Below are 22,407 nucleotides of genomic sequence, written 5' to 3' on the forward strand. Positions count from 1 at the left end.
AAAAAAGGTTTGAGATCAGCTCAGTGCTTTGTAACCACCTAGAGGGGTGGGACAGGGAGGGTGGGAGGGAGATGCAAGAGGGAGGGGATATGGAGATATATGTATATGTGTAGCTGATTCACTTTGTTATAAAGCAGAAACTAACACACCATTGTAAAGCAATTATACACCAATAAAGGTGTTTAAAAAAAAAGGTTTATGGGTGAAATAATATAATGTCTGGGATTTGCTTCCAAATAATCGGGTTGGGGTGGGGGATTAGTCGGTTTATAGAAGACACAAGTTTGGCCATGAGTTGATGACTGTTGAATCTGGGGTGATGGGGGCATAGGGGGTTTCACTGTATTTGTTCATTGTGACAAATACTTAATTCCTTTTTATTTTGTGTGTTTGAAATTTTTTCTTAGAGAGAAGCCCACTTTGGTCCCACTCTGGTTGGGATGACTGCAGTGCAGCCTGGCTGCACCCAGTGGGCACTGGAGCCTCTTGAGGGCTGCATCCTCCCCAGGCAGGCGCTGGCGGAGGCAAGAGGCCTTTCCCAGCTCCCTTTGTTCCTCCCAAGGCTTCTGGCAGAATTCCCACTGCTCTTCCTTCACATCATCTTTCTTTTCTATTTCTGAACTCCATTTTGTGATTTTTCTAATTATTCCCAGCAAAGAAGAAACTTGAAAATCACATATGCTGTGACTGAAAATCTTTTTGCTGAAAGCACATTCAGAAATAGCCCGAGGAGTAAAATTCTTCCCAAGAAGAGCATCTGGGGAAGGATTTCTGCCTTAGTTTTCCTTAAAATAAGGTGATTTAACAGTGATCTGAAGAAAGCATAGTGAGCAAATTTCCATTTTCCTGTTAATTACACACTTGAGCTGAGAAGCAGAAGTAAAAAAGCATTAAAAAGAAACCCACGAAGTTTATTTAAACAACAAGATGCTTGACCTGAAGGGGAAAACTATCTAGGATTCATTTCTTTTACAGTAATTTATCCTTGCTTAAAGACAGATTGTCCTACCTGTAACAGCTACATACAAAAAAGTTACAAAATTGTTCTTGGTTTTGAAATGAAAATGAAAAACATTAAAATTCTCCAATCGAACAAGGTATGCAATAATTTTTACATTGTTCTTTTCTCGTTAAACAGGGAAATCAAAAGAACTTACTGGCATATAAAGAGATGAGCTGAATGAGCATGCCAATAATGGAGAAAGGGACTATTTTCACAGAAGCAGTATTTTCCCCCATCCCATCTCCTTGTGATGTTGATCAAAATGTACCATTGGCCATCTAGTTAAAAAAAATCAATATGCTTGTGCACATACCTCCATTACTTAATGTACAACAAAGGAGTGGGGGAGGGGAAATGAAAGACTAGAGGAAACTGTACTGCAGCAGTCACAATGCGTTGAAATCAAATCGTGGTTTTCTAACTCAGAATGACTTCTTGATTCTGGAGTAAAGCAGCAGGTTCTCTCTTTAGTAGACACCTCCTGTCTGCTGTTGGGACACATCAGCTGTATCTTCATCCTTCATTTCCAACTGTGCAGGTGTGTCTGTTTCGTTGATTGGCTGCCCATCAAATCAGAATCTGATCTGCCTCATGGACAAACCTTGTCATTCACAATAGGCTTTCGTCAAACGTGGTTACGCCTCCCAATCTCAAACTGCACCACAGAACCATCCTGCCTCACCACCTTCATGTTAATGTGATCGTGGTCCTCTGTCTTGACTCCCTCCTGGGGCTCTTCATTGGCCATGGTAACCTCTGGAGCCTTCTCAGTGGCTGCTTCACAAAAAAGGTACCAGGATTGGCACCAAACAAGCACAGAGCAGCACCAGTAGTGGCAGAAGGAGGAGGTAGCAATCAGTCAAAGGGAATTTTCTAAAATAAAAAATAAGTCCCTTGAGAACATAAATTTAGTTAGAACCTGTTAGACCAGGGCAGGGGAAGATCTTTATTATGGAGTTTATTTCCAGTTCATTAATTATGAAATAGCTGAGACTTAACCAGAGAAGTTTGAAACTCCCAGATAACTGAAACACCTGTGTCAGACAAAGCTCTTAGCATGGAAGGACTTCTCCATCAGCTGAGAAACAGTAACTGCTCACTTACAATAGCTCCAAAGAGAATAAAATACTGGGGAATGAATTTAACAAACTGAGTGCAAAACTTACACTCTGAAAACAGCAAAACGTTGTTGAAAGAAATTAAGGAAGACCTAAATAAATGGAAAGATATCTCAGGGTCAGAAGACTTAATATTGTCAAGATGGCAACACTCCCCAAAGTGATCCACAGTCATTTGGTGCCATCAGAATTCCAGCTGAGTTCATTCAAACATGGACAAGATGGTGCTAAAATTCATGTGGAAGTGCAAGGCGCTCAGAGTAGCCAAAACAATCTTGGAGAAGAACAAAGTTAGAGAACTCACGCTTCCCCAAATCAAAACTTACTATAAAGCTACAGTAATCAAGATGGTGTGTTACTGGCATAGAGACAGACATATAAGTCAATGCAGTAGAATTGAGAGTCCAGAAATAAACCCTCACAGTAGCAGTTCGTTGATTTTCAATGGGTGCCAAGACCATTTAATGGGGGAAAAGGATAGTCTTTTCAATAAATGGCTCTTGGGTAACTGGATAGCCACATGTAAAAGAATGAAATTGGATGCCCTACCTTACTCTATATATAAAAACTAACCCAGAATGGATCAGAAACCTAATCTAAGACAATAAGACTCTCAGGAAAAAAAAAAACAGGTGTAAATCTTTGTGACTTTGGATTAGGCAATGGTTTCTTAGATATGACACTTAAAGCACAGGCAACCAAAGAAAACATAGATCTATTAGAATTTATCAAAGTTAAAAGCTTTTGTGGTTTGAAGGACAGCATCAAGAAAGTAAAAAATGACAACCCACAGAATGGGAGAAAATATTTGTAAATCATATATCTGATAAAGGGTTGAGATCTAGAATATATAAAGAACAACTCAGTAGTAAAAACACATATAACCCAATTTAAAATGGGCAAAGGATCTGAGTGGACATTCTCCAAAGAAGATTTTCAAAGGGCCAATAAGCACATTTTGAAAAGATGCTCATTATCATCATCCATCAGGGAAATGCGAGTTAAAACCAAAAGGAGATAACACTTACATACTAAGATGGCTATAATCACAAAGACAGATAATAAAGTGTTGGCAAACCCGCATACATTGCTAGTGGGGATGTAAAATGGTGCAGCCATTGCAGAAAAGAGGTTGGCAGTTCCTTAAACGGTCAAGCATAGAGTTACCACGTGATCTAGCAATTCCACTTCTAAGTATATACCCAAGACAAATGGAAACGTATGTCTACACAAAAACTTGTGCATAGATGTTCACAGCAGCATTATTAATAGTAGCCTAGGGTCTAGATGACTGCTTCCAAGATGGCTTCCTCACAGGGCTAGCTATTGGCTGGGAGCTCAGCTGGGTCCACAGGCCTGAGAACATGGGACCACTCATCACAGGCGTCTCCGTGGGCTGTTCAGCTTCCTCACAGCATGGTGACCAGGTTTCAAGAAGGAGAGGAGCACCCCAAGAGACAGGCAGTAGAAGCTGCTAGTTCCTTGGGTCCTGGGTCTAGAAACTGGTACCATTACTTCTGTTGCATTTTTTTGGGTCAAGCAGTCAAAGAGCCTAGATTCAAGAGCAGGGAACACAGACTTCAGCTCTTGATTGAGGAGTGTTTAAATTCGGATGACATGTTTTATAACTGCCACACCCCACAGTAACTTCCAGAGCTGGGATGTGAATTCAGGTATGTCTGAATCATGGAGTTCATAGTCTTAAAAATTCTGCTTTGCATTGCAAATAGGATGGGTGGAAGACCCTGGGCTGGAATAGTGAGAAAACTACTTAAAATATTTTTAGTTGGCATTGGGAAGGGTGGTGGTTGTTGCTGTGTTACCTTGCTCATAGTCAAGATCATTTTGGGAAAATATTTGCACCATTTATGGCAAATTTCAAAGATATCATTTTAATGCTGAGTTTCTAGAGGTGGGAAGGTCCTTATATGGCGCTTTTAAAAGAACAAACAGGAGAAGGGCTTTTTTCCCCTTTAGCAATAGATCTGAAGACAGGACTCGCCATGAGCAAAAATAACTCTGCCTATGCTTTGGTTTCCACAGTGAAGAACAGTCTCTTTATTGTGGGCATGCCTTAACTCAATACCACGTTACTCAGCTCGACTTTAATCCTGGGGGTACAATCCAACTATTCAAAACCCCATTATTATAGCTGAGAGGTGGGGCAGTGCCAGCATGATTCAAACCTGGTAGCACATCAAAATGAGGCCTCAGGGCTCCATTCAGCTGTTGGTTTTAAGATGCAGGTAGAATCCAGGCCCTTTCTCGTTCTATTGTTATGGTTCCCAAAAATTGCTGCCCAGAGGGTAGGGAAATTCCAGCCATTGCCCACATTTGCTTTGGGGATCTTGGATTTTGATAGCACTAGAGATGATTTACATACATCACAGCTGCTAAAGGATGGGTAAAAGTGAATACGACGTGCTCAGTAGGATCTTGCTGCCCGGATAACAGGAGGTGCTCTGGGGTGAAACTGTGTGGTTGTGCTGCGGTATTGGAGGTCACGACTAAAAGGACGCACTGGGAGGTCTGGGGTACAGAAGGATGACTGTTTAAACAGACAATTCCACTAAAAGATCAGGCGAGAAAGCTGCCTCGTGGGGCGACTCTCTGCCAGGCATTGTCTCCTTAGGGCTAGGGAGGAGAAGGAAGCTGGCACAGGACAGAGCAGAGGGCCCAGAGAGAAGCTTTTCCCTTCCACTGTGCCCCGTCCTGAGCGCTCAGGGAACTACGGAGCATTCCCGGAATCTTTCCCTGGTGGGGCCGATAAGCAACTTGCTGCTGCCATGCACAGGCTGGAACCCTTTCACCCCTAATGGACCAGAAGCCATGAGCGCCATCGACCACCGTGCAGGATGCACACCCAGCCCCTCCCGGGTGACGGATGAGATGGGTGCTGAGGCAGGAGTACCGACTGACAGACGGCCTTTCCAAGTCGTGGTCAGGATGCGCTAGAATCCTTCCGCACAAGCCTGAGTCAGGAGCAAAGACCTCAGAAGTGGACGGAGGAAAAAGAGCCGGGCAGAATGTGAGACTGACACCTGACATAAGAGATGGCCTGAGGCAGCAGACGTGGAAAAGCAGCTGAGGGGTTTAGGAGAACCTGGCTGGTGGAAGGGGAGCCATTGGATGAGCAAATTCATCTCAGGGAAATTCAGGGTCAGGAGTAAAGTCTCAAAGGCCCTATCCGTCTCGCCTTCTCTCCGCAGCCTCTGCCTTCGCTGTTTCTTCTGGACAAGACTGTGCCCCTCACCTCCAGGCTCAGTCCTGTGGGGTTTCTGCTCCAGTCCTCGCTGGGCCAAGAGCACTGCAGGCCCAGGGGATTTAGAGATCAGAGCTTTCCTGGGGGGCAGGGGGAGGCCTATTGGTTACATAGTACAATTCCTTTTTTATTATTGTGGTAAAATATATATTAACATTAAATGTACTGTTTTAATCACTTTTAAGTGTCTAGTTCAATGGCATTAAGTATATTCACATTACTACACAACCATCACCCCCATCCACCTCTACAACTTCTTCATCTTCCCAAACAGAAAAACTGTCTTCATTAAATACTAACTCCCTATCTCCTCCCCCAGCCCTTGGTAACCATCTTTCTACCTTTTGTCTCTATGACTTTGACCCCTCTAGGTACCTCATTTAAGAAGTTTCATCTATTTGTCCTTTCATGTCTGGCTTGTTTCACTGAGCATATTGTCCTCAAGGTTCATCCATGCTGTAGCATGTGTCAGAATGTCTTTCCTTCTTATGCCTATATACTATTCCATTAGATGTTTACACCACAATTTCTTTATCTATTCACCTCTCGATGGACATTTAGGTTGTTTCCAACTTTTGGCTATTGTGAATAATGCTGCAATGAATGTGGGTGTACAAATATCTTTTTGAGTCCCTCCCTCTTTTCAATTCTTTTGAGTATAAACCAGAAATGAAATTGTTGGATGGTGTGGTAATTATGTGTTGAATATCATTAGGACCTGTTGCACTGTTTTCCACAGGGGTTACATTCCCACCAGCAAAGCACCAGAGTTCCAATTTCCCCACATGCTTGCCCATACTTGCTTTTCTCTGTTCCACCCCTCCTTTTTTTAAAATGATAGCCGTCCTAGTGAGCGTGAAGTGGCATCTCACTGTGGTTTTGATTTGCATTTCATGTTGAGCATCTTTTCATGTGCTTATTGGCCATCTGTGTATCTTTGGAGAAATGGCCATTCAAGTCCTTTGCACATTTTTTAACGGTTTTTTGTTTGTTTGTTTGTTTGGTCTTTTAGTTTTAGGTGGTCTTTATATATTCTGGATATTAAACCTTTAACAGATAGATGATTTGCGAATATTTTCTCCCATTCTTTGAGCTGCCTTTCATTCTGTTGATAGTGTCCTTTGATGTATAAAGTTTTAATTTTTTTTTTTTTTTTTTTTTTTTTTTTTTTTTTTTTTCTTTTTGCGGTACGCGGGCCTCTCACTGTTGTGGCCTCTCCCGTTGCGGAGCACAGGCTCCGGACGCGCAGGCCCAGCGGCCATGGCTCACGGGCCCAGCCGCTCCGCGGCATATGGGATCCTCCCAGACCGGGGCACGAACCCGTATCCCCTGCATCGGCAGGCGGACTCTCAACCACTGCGCCACCAGGGAGGCCCTAAAGTTTTAAATTTTGATAAAGTCCAATTTTCCTATTATTTCTTTTGTTGCCAGTGCTTTTGGTGTCATATCAGAAATCATTGCCAAATCCTATGTAATAAGCTCTCCCCTAGGCTTTCTTCTAAAAGTTTAATATTTGTAGTTCTTAGGTTTAAGTCTTTGATCCATTTTGGGTTATTTTATATACAGGGTATAATGTAAGGGTCCAACTTCATTGTTTTGCATGTGAATATCCAGTTTTCTCAACACCATTTGTTGAAAAGACTGTCCTTCCGTCATTGAAGGGTAGTACCCATTCTGCTTTGACTTCGGTAGATTTTGTCCCCCTAAACCCTACAGATTCCATGTAGCTCTAGGTAGATTTAAATGTCCCTGTTGCAAGTCTGACTGTGCTTTTTACCTTTGGGATCTGCCACCCCCTCCCGGCATTCATAGGAGCCAAACCTAGAGTGGACATTAGGTTGTCCGGTCAGTCCATACAGTAAAATTTACAGTTAACATTAGCCTTGAAAATCCTTATATCACCTCAAGTTACACTGAGTGACACCTCTCAGTGAGACAGTCAGAGCTGGTTTCCCCTCCTGTGTTGGAACTGACTGCTTGAAGTGGGGGAGGTGGGAGAGTACTGAGCATCAGATGCAGTGGTTGGCCTGCATTTAGGAGCCATTTTTTAATTAAAAATATGGATCTAGATCAACAAAATCACTTCCAGATGGCAAGATGCTCACAAGGTGTGCTGCCCAGATGCAGAGGTTGCCCGCAGGAACAGCAGAGCCCTTGCTCCCACTCACTGCTCGTCCCAAGACACCTACCCGTGGGGTAGCAGGTGTGCTGGCGGCACCAGAACGTGGTTTTCTCTCACTCTGCAGCTGAAAGAGGTTTAATTGTGCCAGCTAAAAGGCATCTAGTGTGTCTCCACTATGAGCCACAGGTGTGGGCCCCTGGCTTGTGGATTTGAGAATCGCTCCTGGTCTACATTTATCCTGCTCCGCTTTGGGGAGGGATACCTTGCCCTTCCGACCTCGGTGTGGCTTTGGCCTTGGCTCCACTCCTGGATTAACTGCTCCCTGTGATTTGGCTTCTGGATGGCTGGAACTCTTTAGTTCTTGGATTGTTGTCTGTTGAGGCTTGGTTTGCCTTCAGATTAACTTCTTGGCTTGGACTGCCGGGTGTGGAGCTCAGGTTCACAACTGAAGGGGCTGCCCCGCCTGCTGTGCCAGGCGCTTCTCCTCCCTCCCTCCTTCTCCAGAGAGCCCACGCTGGAGGGTTCCCAGACTTTTGGACTTTCCCACATTGGCCCCATTGCTACTTGGATTCTCGGGGCTGGGCTCCTCTCTGGGACATCGTGGTCCCTCCTGAGTGAGGAAGAAAACTGTCCACGTCACTTCTGAAATTCCATCTGAGTTCTTGTTACCCAGCCTCCTAGTGGGGCCCCAACAAGTGTCCTCCTGCTGGCGTCACTCAAGCCAATGGAAGGAGGCTCTGAGCATGTGATCTTGAGTCAGGCGGTGGGCGGGGCTGCTCTGCAGGGGTCCCGTCCTCGGGGAGGAGCGGGGAGGGGCGGGGAGGGGAGGGGCCGTCTCACAGGGCCTGCGCAGGTACAGCTGCTGCTGATGGCCTTGATCACACAGCAGGGCGCAGCGTCTCTGCACGCAGCCCGCCCGCGCCCGCCATCTTGAACTGAGTGTGGTGGGCGGACCTTCTACACACGGCCCTGAGCCGAGCGGGCGGCGCCGCGGTTTTGCGCCCGGAACCCTGGTCTGAGGTGTTGGCGGTTTGCGAGGCTCCTGCACGCAGTGCCCTGGGCGCTGGTGGACTAGACTCAGCGCAGAGGAAACAAGGTTAGACTTTGTTTTTTTACCCAGGTTCTATTTTTATTTCTCGTGAGTTGTTAATGGAATTTGCCAGTGACAACATGAGTGGCCACCGTGGACGCTGAAGCCACCTCTTCTGGATTCTGTTTCCCTTTGCTCTTGGTTTGGCTCATGTGTCCACTAGTGAAAGGTCACAGCTGGCTCCTCAGGGGGACTCTGCCCCCGGGGAGGTTGGCCCTTCCCAGTGCCGCCGCAGCCTGAGGTTCCGGGCCGACCGGCTCATTCCTCCGCGAACCCCGAGGGCCTCTCACCGCCGGTTCACGGTCAGAAGCCAAACCCGACAAACCAAATCATAGCAATAGTTTCCAGGTGCGTGGTCACGGCTGTTTCTGCCGAGAGGCTGGGCCTTCCATCCCAGGTTAGGCCGCCTCCGGGGCTGGTGGGGAAGCCAGTGAAGCAGAGGCTGCTTCTCAGCGGCGGGAGCGGAGGCGGACACCTGTGGTTCCCGCCCGTCCCCAGCGCCCAGACTTCCCGGTGGGGTCTCCGCGCAGTTCATGAGGGGCCAGTGCCTGATCACCTCCCCGCGCCATCCCTGTGTGCGATGGACAGTGGCTCACCTCCACCACCCATGGAGGGAAGGCCTTGAAGTCCCCAATTCGTGGTCAGTGGGAGCGGAGCTCCAGAAAGCTCCAGCGTCTTGCCCCGGGCACCCAGCTGGTGTCCGGAAACCCTGTCCTGCCTGATTTCAGAGCTCGTCTTCTGACGCCCCACCACACAGGGGCCCAGCAAAATGCTCTAGTAAGTAAATCTCTGCTGCTTTCAGCCTTTTTTGCTCACCCCTCACACTCCATCCACGAAGCCACAATTCACTACAGGGCCTCATTTGGCCCTGGGCTCCTGAGTGGAATCCTAAACTACAGTTCTTCCCCTCATTTTTCTCCTCTTTCTGAAATAATTGGCCCCGGGGCCATCCCAGCAGGCTTGGCGCTGGATCGCATAATTCACAACTCAAAATGGCTGCAGTGTTAATAGGAGATAATGGCTCCAGATGTCTTCCCTTTTCTTAAAATGTTTCCGCTTTAACAAAACTCTAGCTGCGAGGACTGTTGGGAGGAATTCAAGGTAGGTCACAACCCTGGAATGGAAAATATTTTTGCATACGCCTCGTTGATATCCTGCAAATCTCAAGTCACTCAACAGGCCAGTGCAGATGGGTGGGAACCACAGCTTGACAGGGAGAGGGAAAGCCATCCTCTCCTTCCCGGCTCCCTTTCCGTAAGTGCTGTGACTAGATGGAAGGATTTTGTGGTCAGCACGGTAAGCACTTTGATGGGATATATGAGATCAGAGACATTGAAATCACCTTCAAGGAGCCAGACAGAAAGGCAGGGTGACAAAGCGGCAGGCGACCAGCCTGGAGCAGGCAGACGGGGTTTATACCCAAGATCTGCATATGCCCTGTGCAGCCACCACCCTCTCTGGGCCTTAGTTCCTTGAGACAGGGATAATACTACTTACTTCACAGGTCTGCAAGATTAAGGGCGTGCTCTGCACAATTAGTTACACGTGTCCTGGAAGAGCCTTCAGCACATGACATCTCAGAAAGCACAAAATGCCACTGAACTGTGCATTTTTCTTGTTATGTATGTGTTATAGGCCCCCCATTCACATGTTGAAACCCTAATCCCTAATGAGATAATGAGATGGTATTTGGAGGTGGGGCCTTGGGGAGATTACTAAATCATGAGAGCAAGGCCCTCCTGATTGGATTCATGCCCTGATAAGAATAGCGGGGAGAGAACTAGCTGCTTGTCTCTGCTTTTCACCAGGTGAGGGCTCAGCAGGAAGATGAGGACCAAGAGCTCGTCGGACAGTGGATCTGCTGCACCTGATCCTGGACGTCCAGCCCTGAGAACTGTGAGAAGTAAGTGACTGGTTTAAGCCCCGCCGTCTGTGGTATATTTGTTACGGTGCCCGAGCTGATGAAGATGGTGTATTTTAGCACAGTTTTAAAAGTTCGAGTGACACAGTTGACCTTCTGGAGTCCTTTCCTTGTTCTTCCCAGTTAAGATAATTCCTTGGGGTGATACCTACTCCTTCTGTCACATTTTAGCCAGATGTCACAGTGTCTGGGGTGCAGGCTGGATCTCCTTTTCTGGAGTGGCGATTTAGGACTTGTCCAGGCTGGGCCTCGTTCTCACCCTGAAGTGGCAGTTCTGACATAGACGATGGCAGAGTTGATACAGGCATGAGCATAAGCCCTTTGTGGGCCTTGTGATGGGAGGGGGCAGCACATGGGCTTGTCCACCCAAATGTACACTGAAAACCAGACGGAGTGACTCTGCCAGCCAGGAAGCCACCGTCCCTGCATCACGAGCATTGGCCGGTGGGAGCCGGCCCATCATCATCAGGTGAGATCACCTGAGAACCCCTAAGATGTAGCCGGCACAGAGCGCTGCAGAGCCAGCAGCCTCTCCCTTTTGTGTGGCTCCAGTCACACTTGCCTCTTGGCAATGAGTGGACGTGAGCCATAGCAGGACATGGGTCCAGAGGCCCCTGGAGAGGTGACTGTAGCTGAGCCTCAAGAAAAACAGATTTGCAAAGAAACAGTGGAGATGACATCTCCTCCTGACAGATGGGGGCCCTACATGGGAGCATAGAACCTTGGAGCTGGACAGCAGGGTCTTGGGGAGGTGGTGGGGAAAACAGGAACTATCTGCTTTCTGAAGGTGGCTGGAAGGTACAGCGGCGATGTGGAGAAGGCAGAAGTGCCAGCAAGAAAGAGCGACAGGGCTTCAAGGGAGTTCCTTGATTTGTGAACAGCCTGATAGCAGGCAGGAAGCAAGCCCAGGAAGTCCAAATGCCGTTGACTCAGGGAAGCCTGGGGCTGGTGTGAAGTCCAGTAAAGCAGGGCTTCCTTCCCACCATCGGTGGATTCTTTAAGAGGCTATTTCTAATATGTGGCAACATGGATGAATCTCAGAAACATTACGTTGAATGAAAGAAGGTAGGCAGAAGAGTACATGTGGTGTGATTCCATTTATGGTGAAGTTCAAGAAGAGACAAAACAGATCTAGGCTGGTAGAAATGTGAGCAGTTACATTCTGGCTAGGGATTGGTTGTTGGTAAGGATTGGCTGGAAAGGGAACTAGGGAACATTCTTGGTTGATGGGAATGTTTTCTCTCTATTGGATGGTGGTTACCTGAGTGTAAAATTGAATGAACGGTACACTTAAAATCAATGCATTTTACTGATGTAAATTATAACCCAATAAAATTAATAAATACAGACACAGTCATGTCCAGTTATACAGAGCATTGTGCTAGGTGTCTATAAGCTACAAGCATAAATCAAACAAGAACCTGCCTTAAGGAAGTAGAGAGTAAACAATTGTATAGATAAGATAAAAGACATGGTGCCCACAAGTCGTTGTACAAGATAGCCGGACTTCCCTGGCGGTCCAGTGGTTAAGACTCTACATTTCCACTGCAGGGGACACGGGTTTGATCCCTGCCTGGGGAACTAAGATCATGCAGGCTGCTCGGCGTGGCCAAAAAAAAAAAAAAAAAAAAAAAAAGAATGCCTGGGGCACTCACCTGGGCCTGTACTGCTTGTGGTGAGCCCCACAGGCATTTCCCCAGCTGGAGCCAATGTTGTAGCTGGACGCCCTTGTGGTTCTTATTATAAAAAGAAAGATAGCTGGTAATATTGTCCCTAAGAGAGGTAGGTACAAAGTGACATGTCAGAAGTCAGAGGAAGGAGGATGACTTCTGGCTGGAAGAACTGTGGTGGGCTTCATAGAGGAGGCAGCGTTTGAGCTGGACTTGGAAGGAGTTGGGCAAGAACATTCTGGGTAGAAAAAGCAGCAGAATAAAGGCAGAGTGAGGGAATGTCTGGGAAGCCGCAAATAGTTGCATTTGGTTGAGATGTAGATCATGAGACAGGAGCAATGGAAAAGATTAGGAAGCAGAGAAGTAGGTGGGATCTATTTGTACAAGGTCTTGAATGTCAGGCAAGAGTGAATTTTATTAGTAGGCAACTGAGGGGTTTTTATTTTTGCATTGCAGATTTGTTTTTATTATTTTTTGGTTTATATAATTTTTAAATTGTATAAAAAATTTTCCATTTATAGTTATTACAAAATATTGGCCATATTCCCTGTGTAGTACAGTACATCCTTGAGCCTATCTTACACCCAGTAGTTTGTACCTCCCACTCCCCTACCCCTATATTGCCTGCCCCTACCGTAACCACTAGTCTGTTCTCTATATTTTGAGTCTGCTTCTTTTATGATTTATTCACTAGCTTGTTGTATTTTTTAGTCTACATATGGGTGATACCATACAGTGTTTGTCTTTCTCTGACTTATTTCACTTAGCATAATGCTCTCCAAGTCCATCCATGTTGCTGCAAATGGGAAAATTTTGTTCTTTTTTATGGCCAAGTAGTATTCCAGTGTGTGTGTGTGTGTGTGTGTGTGAGTAATCTTTATCCATTTATCTGTTGATGGACACTTAGGTTGTTTCCATGTCTTGGCTATTGTAAATAATGCTGCCGTGAACATTGGGGTGCATGTATCTTTTCAAATTAGTGTTTTTGGGTTTTTTTCGATATATATGCAGAAATGGAATTGCTGGGTCATATGGTAGTTCTTGTAGCTTTCTGAGAAACCTTCATACTGTTTTCCATGTGGCTGTGCCAATTTACATTCCTGCCAACAGTACACGAGGGTTCCCTTTTCTCTACATCCTCGCCAACATTTGTTATTTGTGGACTTTTTGATTATACCTATCCTGACAGGTATGAGGTGGTATCTCGTTGTGGTTTTGATTTGCATTTCCCTGATTAGCGATGTTGAGCATCTTTTCACGTGCCTGTTGTCCATCTGCATTTCCAACTGAGGGGTTTTGAGCAGGGATGTGACATTGGTGTGATGTGCAGGTTAGACTTGGGGAGGGGGGGTCGCTATGCTCGGTTTTTATGGCCATCTAGTGTCTTGCTACCCAAAGAGTAATCCATGACCAGCAGCACTGGTACCGCCTGGGAGCTTATTAGAAAGGCCCACTATCCAGTCAGTCATACCTAGTGAGTCAGATTCTGCATTTTAATGAGATCCCCAGGTAATTCTCATGCACATGGAAGTTTAAAAAGCACTGGTCTACATGTCAGATAATGGAATCGTGGTCTTGTGTGGGGACAGGGGGCTCTGAATTAGTCCTTCGTTACCTAAAATCCTGAGCACAATAGTGGAATATGTGTAGATAACAGATCTTCACGGTGTCTTCTGAAGTGACTGCAAGAATAGTTCATTTCTGGAGCCTGGGGAAAAGCAAACAAAATCCAGGGTAAGGAAAGGGGTAAAAGATCCGAAGCAGAAATGCTATGCTCCTCCATTTCACTGGCTTCTTACAGTGAAAGCCTCTGTGGGTTAGTAATGGGAGAATCAATATTCCTGTACCACGGTGAGTGGAAGCCAGGATTATTTCATTTGAATAATTTATCATCCCCCTGCATTAGAAATTGAAGACTTGCCAATTATTGAGGCTTTTAAAAGGTTATGGTCCCTTTCTGTCCCTTCCTGGCTTCCATTTTAGACCAGCTCTCCATATGCTTTGCCAAACTTTGTCAAAATGATTCCAGTTTAAAAAAAAAAAAAAGCAACTTTCTCCTCTGTGAATTCTTCTGCTTTGGATCCCCAGTTGGCCAGCACCATAGTCTTGACTTGTTAATGAGGAAGCAAGGGCAAGGAAAAGATAGGTGTGCTCCACTCAGAGACCAGCTCCCTTCTCCTTCCTTCACAGGGTGGTCAGCCTCACTGGGACTCTTGCATTACCTCCCCGTGAATGATGGAGAAAAGACGGAAAGGGAGAAGACTGGACTGCTCTGAACACACTAGGCACACAGTGAGGGTGTAGGGATCTACATTTTCTATCCCACCCAGACTCACAGGGAATATTCTGGAGATGTCATGTTCTCCTTGACCCCAAATCTGACATCAAGTCTCAGGGAGTGCCTGATGGTTCCTAAATAAGTCACGAACTAAATAGCAAAACCCCACAATGCTGGGTACACACTCCCAGGCTGTCCTCTGATGAGCTTTAGCAGGTGTGCTTTAGTGACTGGATTGGGTAAAACAAACCCATGTACGACAGAGAAAGGAGCTCACTGAGGGCAGGACATCTCGCCTGGGCAAGGGGGTCAGCCTGCAGCGTCGTTGTGCTCTTCCTGGAACCAGATGCATGACTTTGATGAATTATTCCATTGATTGGAGTCTTAGTTTGTCATTTGCACAATGTGGATAAAACAATGCCATGTCGTAAGGACTAGGGGAGAACCACTGAGATGGGGTTCTACAGCCACATTAACACCAGCAGCCACTGACAAAATCCAGGCCCATACGAGCATCTGTGGAGCCCACGAGGCTCTTAGTTAAATGCCATGAGGAGCCCATTCCTCTTGTACCAAGAAGCAAATAGGCTCCCATCTCCTTCAAAGAGTGGCTTGGGGGCATTGGGTGAAGAAAATGGAAATGGACTAAATTTACTTTGAATTTATCTTTAGGGGAGGTATTCTTTTCCATGACCCAGCCCATCAAACACCACTGTCCCCAGATTGGCTCAGGCAGACCAGGCTTCACTGGATTCCCAGGATCTGGACCCCGACCTCCCTGCCCTTGGAGGCTCCCTCAGCAGCTCTCTCCCTGGGGATTGTGGGTAGAGCAAGAAGAGAGCTCTGGGGTCCTCATTCATGTTACTCCTGTTGGGCTAGAACCTCCCCAGGAAAGAGGGAGAAAAGTGATTACAAGACTCTTACCTTGGCTTCCCTGGTGGCGCAGTGGTTAAGAATCCACCTGCCAATGCAGGGTTCGAGCCCTGGTCCAGGAAGATCCCACATGCTGTGGAGCAACTAAGTCCGTGTGCCACAACTACTGAGCCTGCGCTCTAGAGCCCACGAGCCACAACTACTGAAGCCCACGTGCCTAGAGCCCATGCTCTGCAACAAGAGGAGCCACTGCGATGAGAAGCCTGTGCACCGCAACAAAGAGTAGCCCCTGCTCACAGCAACTAGAGAAAGCCCATGTGCAGCAACAAAGACCCAACGCAGCCAAAAATAAATTTTAAAAAAAGAGTCTTACCTCCTACATTTGGTAAGTTGCTAACCTAAACCATCTCTAAAGACCTTCCAAAAGTCAAAATTGTGGGACTGTTTCTGAACTCTTACAGATTTCCTGGTCTTTGTTAGAATGTGTGAAAACTACCTCCAGTGTCAGGAAAAGAAGAATCTTCCCAAGAATAAGTCACTCAAAAGAAGTTACATTCTTTGGGGGGAATCTCAGAGGTGCAGTTTTGTTGAGAAATAAGATTGACCTAGAAAGATGATTTTTCCCATTCATGTGGTCACATGTCTGCTTGTGAATTTATAATGTCTGCCTGCATTCCTGTTTCTGTATGTATTCAGTGTATGTATTCATCCATTCAGTAAGTGTGTTTGCCATGCACTGTGCCTGTGGGGTGACAGCAGAAATGAGAGAGAGAGATGGTCCCTGCCCTCAGAGAGCTTACCCTGCAGGATGTCAGGCCGTAAGCCTGGTCCTAAGCTCCGGAGTCCATCCTTTGCCCAACTGGAAGAAAGTTAAAGCACTCTCGATGGCTTCCCATGTCATCTTCGCTGTCAGCCCCGCTCTGACCTTGAATGCTGGTTTCAGTAAGCAGGCGCTCATGTTCCCTCTGCAGGTGTCAGGTGGACCGTGTGGTGGGCGACCTCTGGGACCTGACAGGCAGGGCTCCAGCCATGTCTCAGCTCTTTACGAGCTGTGGGTTTGGACTTCGGATGAGTTACAGAAATCCTCTAAGCTTTAATGTCTTGGCTGTCAGATGGGTTTGTTGGGAGGCTTACACGAGCTGACTTTTGAGAAGTGCTGGGTTCAGGGCCTCACACAGTGACTATCTGATAAATGATGGCTGCTGTTGCTATTATCCCCTGTGTTTATTTGACCGGTCCTGTCCTATAACCGGGTGCTGGAGTCTCTGCCCTAGTATCCTGGCCTAGCTGAGACTAGCATCTTGCCGTCAATTTCCACATCAACTTAACATTATGAAATGTGCAGACATGAAGAAAAGTTGATGGAATTTTAGATGACCACCCATCTACCATCCACCTAGACTTTGCTATTAATATTTTACCACCCTTGTTTTTTCACATATTTATCTATTTATCATCCCTCTTTCCATCCATCAATACTTGTACGTTTTTGGATGCGTTTGTTTTTTCTTTTGAGGTGGTGGTTTTTTGAGTTTTGATAACTGCCGGAGTCCAGCTCCAGCGAGTCCAGGGATACCCGAGGGATGGATAGCGTCGGCGAAGGAAATAATTCTATTACACTTCCTAAAGTATCAGCTTTGCATGTTTCTCTTTCTCATTTCTTTATTCTTCATTCTTCTTCTGTTGTTTACAATCACAGGTTTATATATTGTAGTTGATTACATTACCAGGTCAGTGGCCAAACAATCTTAGCACAATCAAACCTCAAAATGTTCTATAAAGATTTTTTTTTTTTTTTAAAAACAGCTGACAGCTTTATTGCATTGGGGAAGGGGACAGATTGCTCAGGAGCTCTTGGTGGGGCGGGTCCGCTTCCTCTTCACCATCACAGGCTTCTGGCTACGCAGGATGGCACTGGCTCTGCGGATGGCAGCCATACGCAAATCCGGGCGGTACTTGTTCTTTCGGATCATGTGCCGGATGCTGCTGAGGGTGGCCCGGGCGTTCTTGTTGATGGTGGTCCGTACGTAAGAAGTGGCCGGCTTTCGCTGGCCGGATCTCTGCTTCATGACCACCACGACCCCTTTGCTGTCCGCCGCCGGCTCCACGCCCACAGTCTTGCGGTGAATGAGCCCGTTGTAGCGAAAAGAGTTGCGGGCCTTCAGGTTATTGGGTTCAGTGCTGTACGTCTGCTTATTCCTCTTGATCAAGAAGCTGGAGCAGTTCCGCACGACCATCCATTGCAGATGCGCGGACATGGCGGCAGCACCTCTCGTGGCGGCGGCCGGATACGGAAAGAGTATAAAGATTTTTTAAAACAAATATCCCCTAGTTTATAGATGTCCTATTAAAATATTTCCCCGAGTTCCCATTAATCACAGGTTGTTTCTTAGTAACCAAGTCAAGCAGGTATATGATTATTTCAATTGTAAAAGTTGGAGCTACTTGTTCCTATTTCTCTTCTTGCATGGGCAACCTATTACAATGGTTCCATGAAAATATTTACAATATACCCTGCCTGCTCTTTCTCGTTGTTGCCTTCAACTGAGACAGCGTTTTCTCCCTACCCTAGCAACCAATACTGCTCTAGTCATTTGCTTTTCTATAATTAATCTTCCTTTATAATAGAACCATAAATTTCCTATGTCATCAGAAACTCCGGCCCATGGCCATAACTCCATACTAGAGGGTGTTTTTCATAAAAACATCCCCTTAGTTCCAGGCTCTTAATTCTTTACCTATTTCCCCAGGACTTTAGTGGGTACTTCCCATTCTGTGGTAGTTTCAGGAGGGGGAGTCCTAGAGGAATTTTTCTTTCACGTGGAGCAACATCCCCCCAAAATTGCCCCTGTAGGTAAATTTATTATCATAAAACATAACAACGGAGCTGTAGTCCACCTTCCTGGCATGGCGCTGCCTTGCAGTTTCGCCTTCCATTGCTCATGACTTTGTCATGGTGCAATGGCTCCAGGATGGCTTCCGACAGATAACTGCCTAAATCAGTGTAACCCAAACTCCGACCTGTCAAGGTCAGGACATTCACATACCCTAGAAAGTCCCCTCACACACTTTCCCATGATTGCCAGCTCCTCCCTCCCCAGAGGCACCACTGATCTGATATTTTTTGTATCGTAGTTTTCTTTTTTTTTTCTGATAGATACTTTTCTTTTCATACAGTAGTTTTGCTTATTCTAGAATTTCAAATAAACGGAATCATACAGTACATACAATAACACGTGCTCTTTTTGGTCTGGCTTCTTTCACACAGCATGATGTTTTTGAGAGTTACCCATGTGGTTTTGTGTATCACTAATTTGTTTCTTTTTCTTGCTGGGAACTGTCACACTGTATGAACATACTGCAGTTTGTGTATCCATCTCCCTGTGGACAACACCTGGGAGTTTCCAGTTTGGGATGTTATAAATATGAGTGATCTTTCATAGGTCTTGTGTGGACAGATGTTTCATTTCATTTGGATAAACGCCTAGAATGGAATTGCTGGGCTATAGGGTGGGTATGTGTTTAGCCTTACAGGAAACTACCAGCTACTGCTCTACACCCTCCAGCGGCACATGAGGTCTAGTTGCTTCACTTCCTCCCCAACGTTTGGTGTTAGTGATTTTAATTTTAGCCATCCTGGTGCCTGTGTAGTGTGGTATCTCTTGTGGTTTTAATTACTTGCATCTCCCTGACAACTAGTGATATTGAGCAATTTCTCATGTGCTTATTGGCCATTTGTATACCTAAAGTATCTGATCAATTCTTTGACCATTTTAAATTGGGTGTCTTTTTATTATCGAGTTACAGGATTTCCTTATTCATCCTAGATTCTAGTCTTTAGTTTTCTGTTTTATCTACGTCTATGGCTTGTGTATTCGTTTTCTTAACAGTCACTTGATGATCAAAAGTTTTTAATTTTGATGAAGTCTAATTTATCTTTTTTTTTCTTTTATGGTCACTGTTTTCTGTTTACTGCCTAAGAAGTGTTTCCCTATTTTTAAGGCATAAAGATGTATGTTTTCCCCAAAAAGCTTTATTAACATTTTCTGTATAGTGGGAGGTAGGTTTTGAGGTTTATTTTTTCTGCGTATCGGTTATTTCTACACCATTTGTTGAAAAGGCTTTCCTTTCTTTGTTGTGTTGCTTTGGCACCTTTGTCAAAAGTCAAGTGAACTTTGGCTTCTGTCCAAGATGGTGTAACTGGCACCAGATTTATCAGAGCCATAAAACACTACACACCTGGACAAACTCTAGGAGACAGTGGTTTCGACATTGGACAAGAGGCAGCACAGAAAAGTCAGCCCTGAGTGAGGGGAGACGAATGAGGTGAGCCCATGATGGCTTCCACTGACCACCTGGAGGGTCTCCAAGCTGCAGCACAGGAAGGGGGGGCCCAGACAGGGCCTAGTGGTCTCCCTGAGTTGAGGAGTCAGAGGAGAGGGGAGGTGAAGGCAGGTAGAATTTCTGAGGCAGAATGCCAGGGAGGGGAGAGGGGCTCTGAGAGCTGCAGAGGGACTGGAGGTGGGACTGCGCTGGCCGGGCAGTGGGTGAGGATGGTCAGCCCATGATGTCGGCACAGGTTGGCTTTGGGTTTGTGGTTCCCTGGATGCTGCATTGTCCTGCCCTCCAGTGCTGGGCTGCTGGTGCTTCCGCCTCCCGTGGGGTCCGTGGTGTCGGGGGTTTCCTGGGTGCCCCTGTGCCCACCTCGCAGGGGCTTCTCTTCAAGACTGTTGCGGTTCCGTACCCTGTGTTAGGCTTGGGGGGGGAGGTGGGGGCTCTTGGTTCCTCTGGTCCTTCCTTCTCCTGCTCGGCCCCCATCTTTGAGTGATGCCCGATAGAGGCCATGGAAAAGAGCTTGTTTGCAAGTGCAGACCACCATCCTTGTGCCTGGGCATCTGGTTACTCTAAATTGTCATGCTGAGGCCACACTTAAGAATTTGTTCACATTTTAGCTGTTTTCCTCCCCCCTGATTTCTGTGGCAGCCGTGCCTCCCTCCGCCTACGCCAAAGGTGAGTCAGCAGCGTGTCCTGTCTTTCCTCAGGGGACTTGTCACTCTGGAATTATGTTCACCTCTCTGATGGGCTCAAGAAAAGCTGTGATATTTTAGTGTCTGGCCTTTTCCTGTTGTGGTGGTGGAAGCCGAGTTCTCTCCCTGAGCAGAGGGGAGGCCTGCCTGCCTCATTTTAACAAACACTTGCTGAGAGCCTTGCTTGCCAGTCTGTGCACATGCAGAGGAGAGAAAGCATGGTCTTTGCTCTCTGGTCACTGAGCGTCCAGTGCATCGGGCGACTGGCAGTCACAACGGGATGTGTTCGCTGCTGGTGTGATGATAATGCTGGGGACGAGCCAGCACGGGGACCCACCAGCACCGGGACCCGTGGGGCCGTGTCAGTGCCAGTGTCTCACCTCATGGCAGAGCAGCAGTTTCCAGGAGGATGAAGGGGGTGAGCACATCCTGGGCAGAGAAGCACCACATGTGTAGGCACCATGGGATGTAAGAGCACGGCTGTCCTTGTGAGATTCTGGCCCTGATCCCCAGGTTTGCTGCTGGAGCGCCCGACAGTCACTGCCTCAGAGCCCAGGCTCTCCTAGATACCACCCGGTGATCCCGATTTTCTACCACACAGCACCCCACACAAACACAAGCTCAGGCAAGTGGGCCTCCCTGGGCTTCCCCTGTCCTTGTCACAGCCCTGTGTCCTTGTCAACCCCACCAGATCACACGCCTCTCAAGGGCAGTGAGGGTTTTCCCGCCTTGGTACGAGCCCAGAAAGTGCCGGATGAACTGAAATCAAATAACCTTCCTGTGCGCCCTGTTGGGGTGGTCGGACCCCTCTCTGGCTCTCAGGTCTGAACAGTGCTCCTATCAAAACAGTGGGGTGTCTGGATTCTGGGGTCAGTTTATTTTTCATTGAAGGGAGGAGATCATCGTATTCCAGGCTGTCACTCCCTCCTGGAATTTGCAGGCCTGGTCTTTTCTGAATGTTACCTTTTAGTGAGCTAAATTATTCATCCATCCCCTAACCCAGTGACATTCTGATTGCGGCACTCACTGTGTAAATCTGGAATGATTTCAGATTCTATTTGAGCCCATCTCCACATAGGAGGGTAGGGAATTGCTTGCTCTGCAGCACAGGTTTCAACTGTGATTTTATAGAGCAAGTAACTTAGGCTTAAACCCAGGAAACCACGGGGGCATCTGTTTTCAAATGTGACATTCTTTCCTATAAGAAATGCTCTCAAGTGTGTTTGTTTTCCGTCTTTTGCTTTCACCTGCCTCCTTGCCTGTTACCAGCAGAACAGTGTCATATTTTTCCAGAACATACGTAGCTCACTCTTGGGTACATGGGAGAGAAGGATGACTTGAGACAGAAAACACTACAATTTTCTTAACTGGTTAATTGTGGAAAAGTTTAGGTTATCAGATGAAATGTAAAGAATAGTTTATATATGCACAGTTCAGTAATTCCTCACATGTTTAAGATAAGTAAAGCAACACTTATTTATAGTGATACTCATATTCATAGTTGTTGTTACAGAGCTGAGGGAGAAATGAGATCTGGGCCAGTAGGATGGGCACATCCAGAAATGGCTCCGGAGCAGTGACAGCGAGGCTGGTTCTTGGAGGCGGAGGGAGAGCTGGCTGGGGCTGGCCCTCCAGAGAACGAACAGCAGGTGCTAGGGCACTGGGTTAGCTCCGTGTCAAATTTTACCCACCCAGTTGTAGCTAAACGCCCATTTTCTTTATGTCTCCCGTCTTATGTCCTCTGTATTTTTCCTTTTGTTTTTAAATGAAACCACTCCCACCACCTAAAACACGGACTCTTCCCAGATTATAGGCTCCCATTATTACCTCCTTCCTTATGTAAACTTTCTGTCTCATTTCCACTTGACTCCCGCTCCTCTGGGGGTTTGTCTTCACATCTCTTCCCACACACGCTTGAAACCCACTTTCCCGTACTGCCGTCAAGTGGCTGGTGTGCAGTGAGCCAGCATGGAAGGCTCCATGTGAAGGTGGAAGCAGCCTAGTCTGAGAACGGTGGAACAAGTAGCAAACGCACAAACCTCT

The 22,407-nt window shown here is 46.6% G+C and overlaps 2 protein-coding genes across 2 annotated transcripts; both read right to left on the reverse strand.

Annotated features, from left to right (window-relative positions):
- Positions 1 to 1,470: 1,470 nt before the first annotated feature.
- Positions 1,471 to 1,751, reverse strand: LOC308626865 (small ubiquitin-related modifier 2-like; the record flags this gene model as incomplete). The annotated part of the gene is made up of 2 exons (XM_081252359.1): positions 1,471 to 1,547; positions 1,643 to 1,751. 2 exons carry the CDS (start codon positions 1,749 to 1,751, stop codon positions 1,471 to 1,473), a joined length of 186 nt encoding a protein of 61 aa, XP_081108485.1.
- Positions 1,752 to 17,140: 15,389 nt separating this feature from the next.
- On the reverse strand, positions 17,141 to 17,631 carry LOC308627206 (large ribosomal subunit protein eL28-like). The gene has a single exon (XM_081253017.1). It carries the CDS (start codon positions 17,593 to 17,595, stop codon positions 17,182 to 17,184), a length of 414 nt encoding a protein of 137 aa, XP_081109143.1. The 5' UTR covers positions 17,596 to 17,631; the 3' UTR covers positions 17,141 to 17,181.
- Positions 17,632 to 22,407: the final 4,776 nt, after the last annotated feature.

This window comes from Mesoplodon bidens (genome assembly GCF_964165515.1).
Source record: "Mesoplodon bidens genome assembly, chromosome: 13".
NCBI classification, from domain to species: domain Eukaryota; kingdom Metazoa; phylum Chordata; class Mammalia; order Artiodactyla; family Ziphiidae; genus Mesoplodon; species Mesoplodon bidens.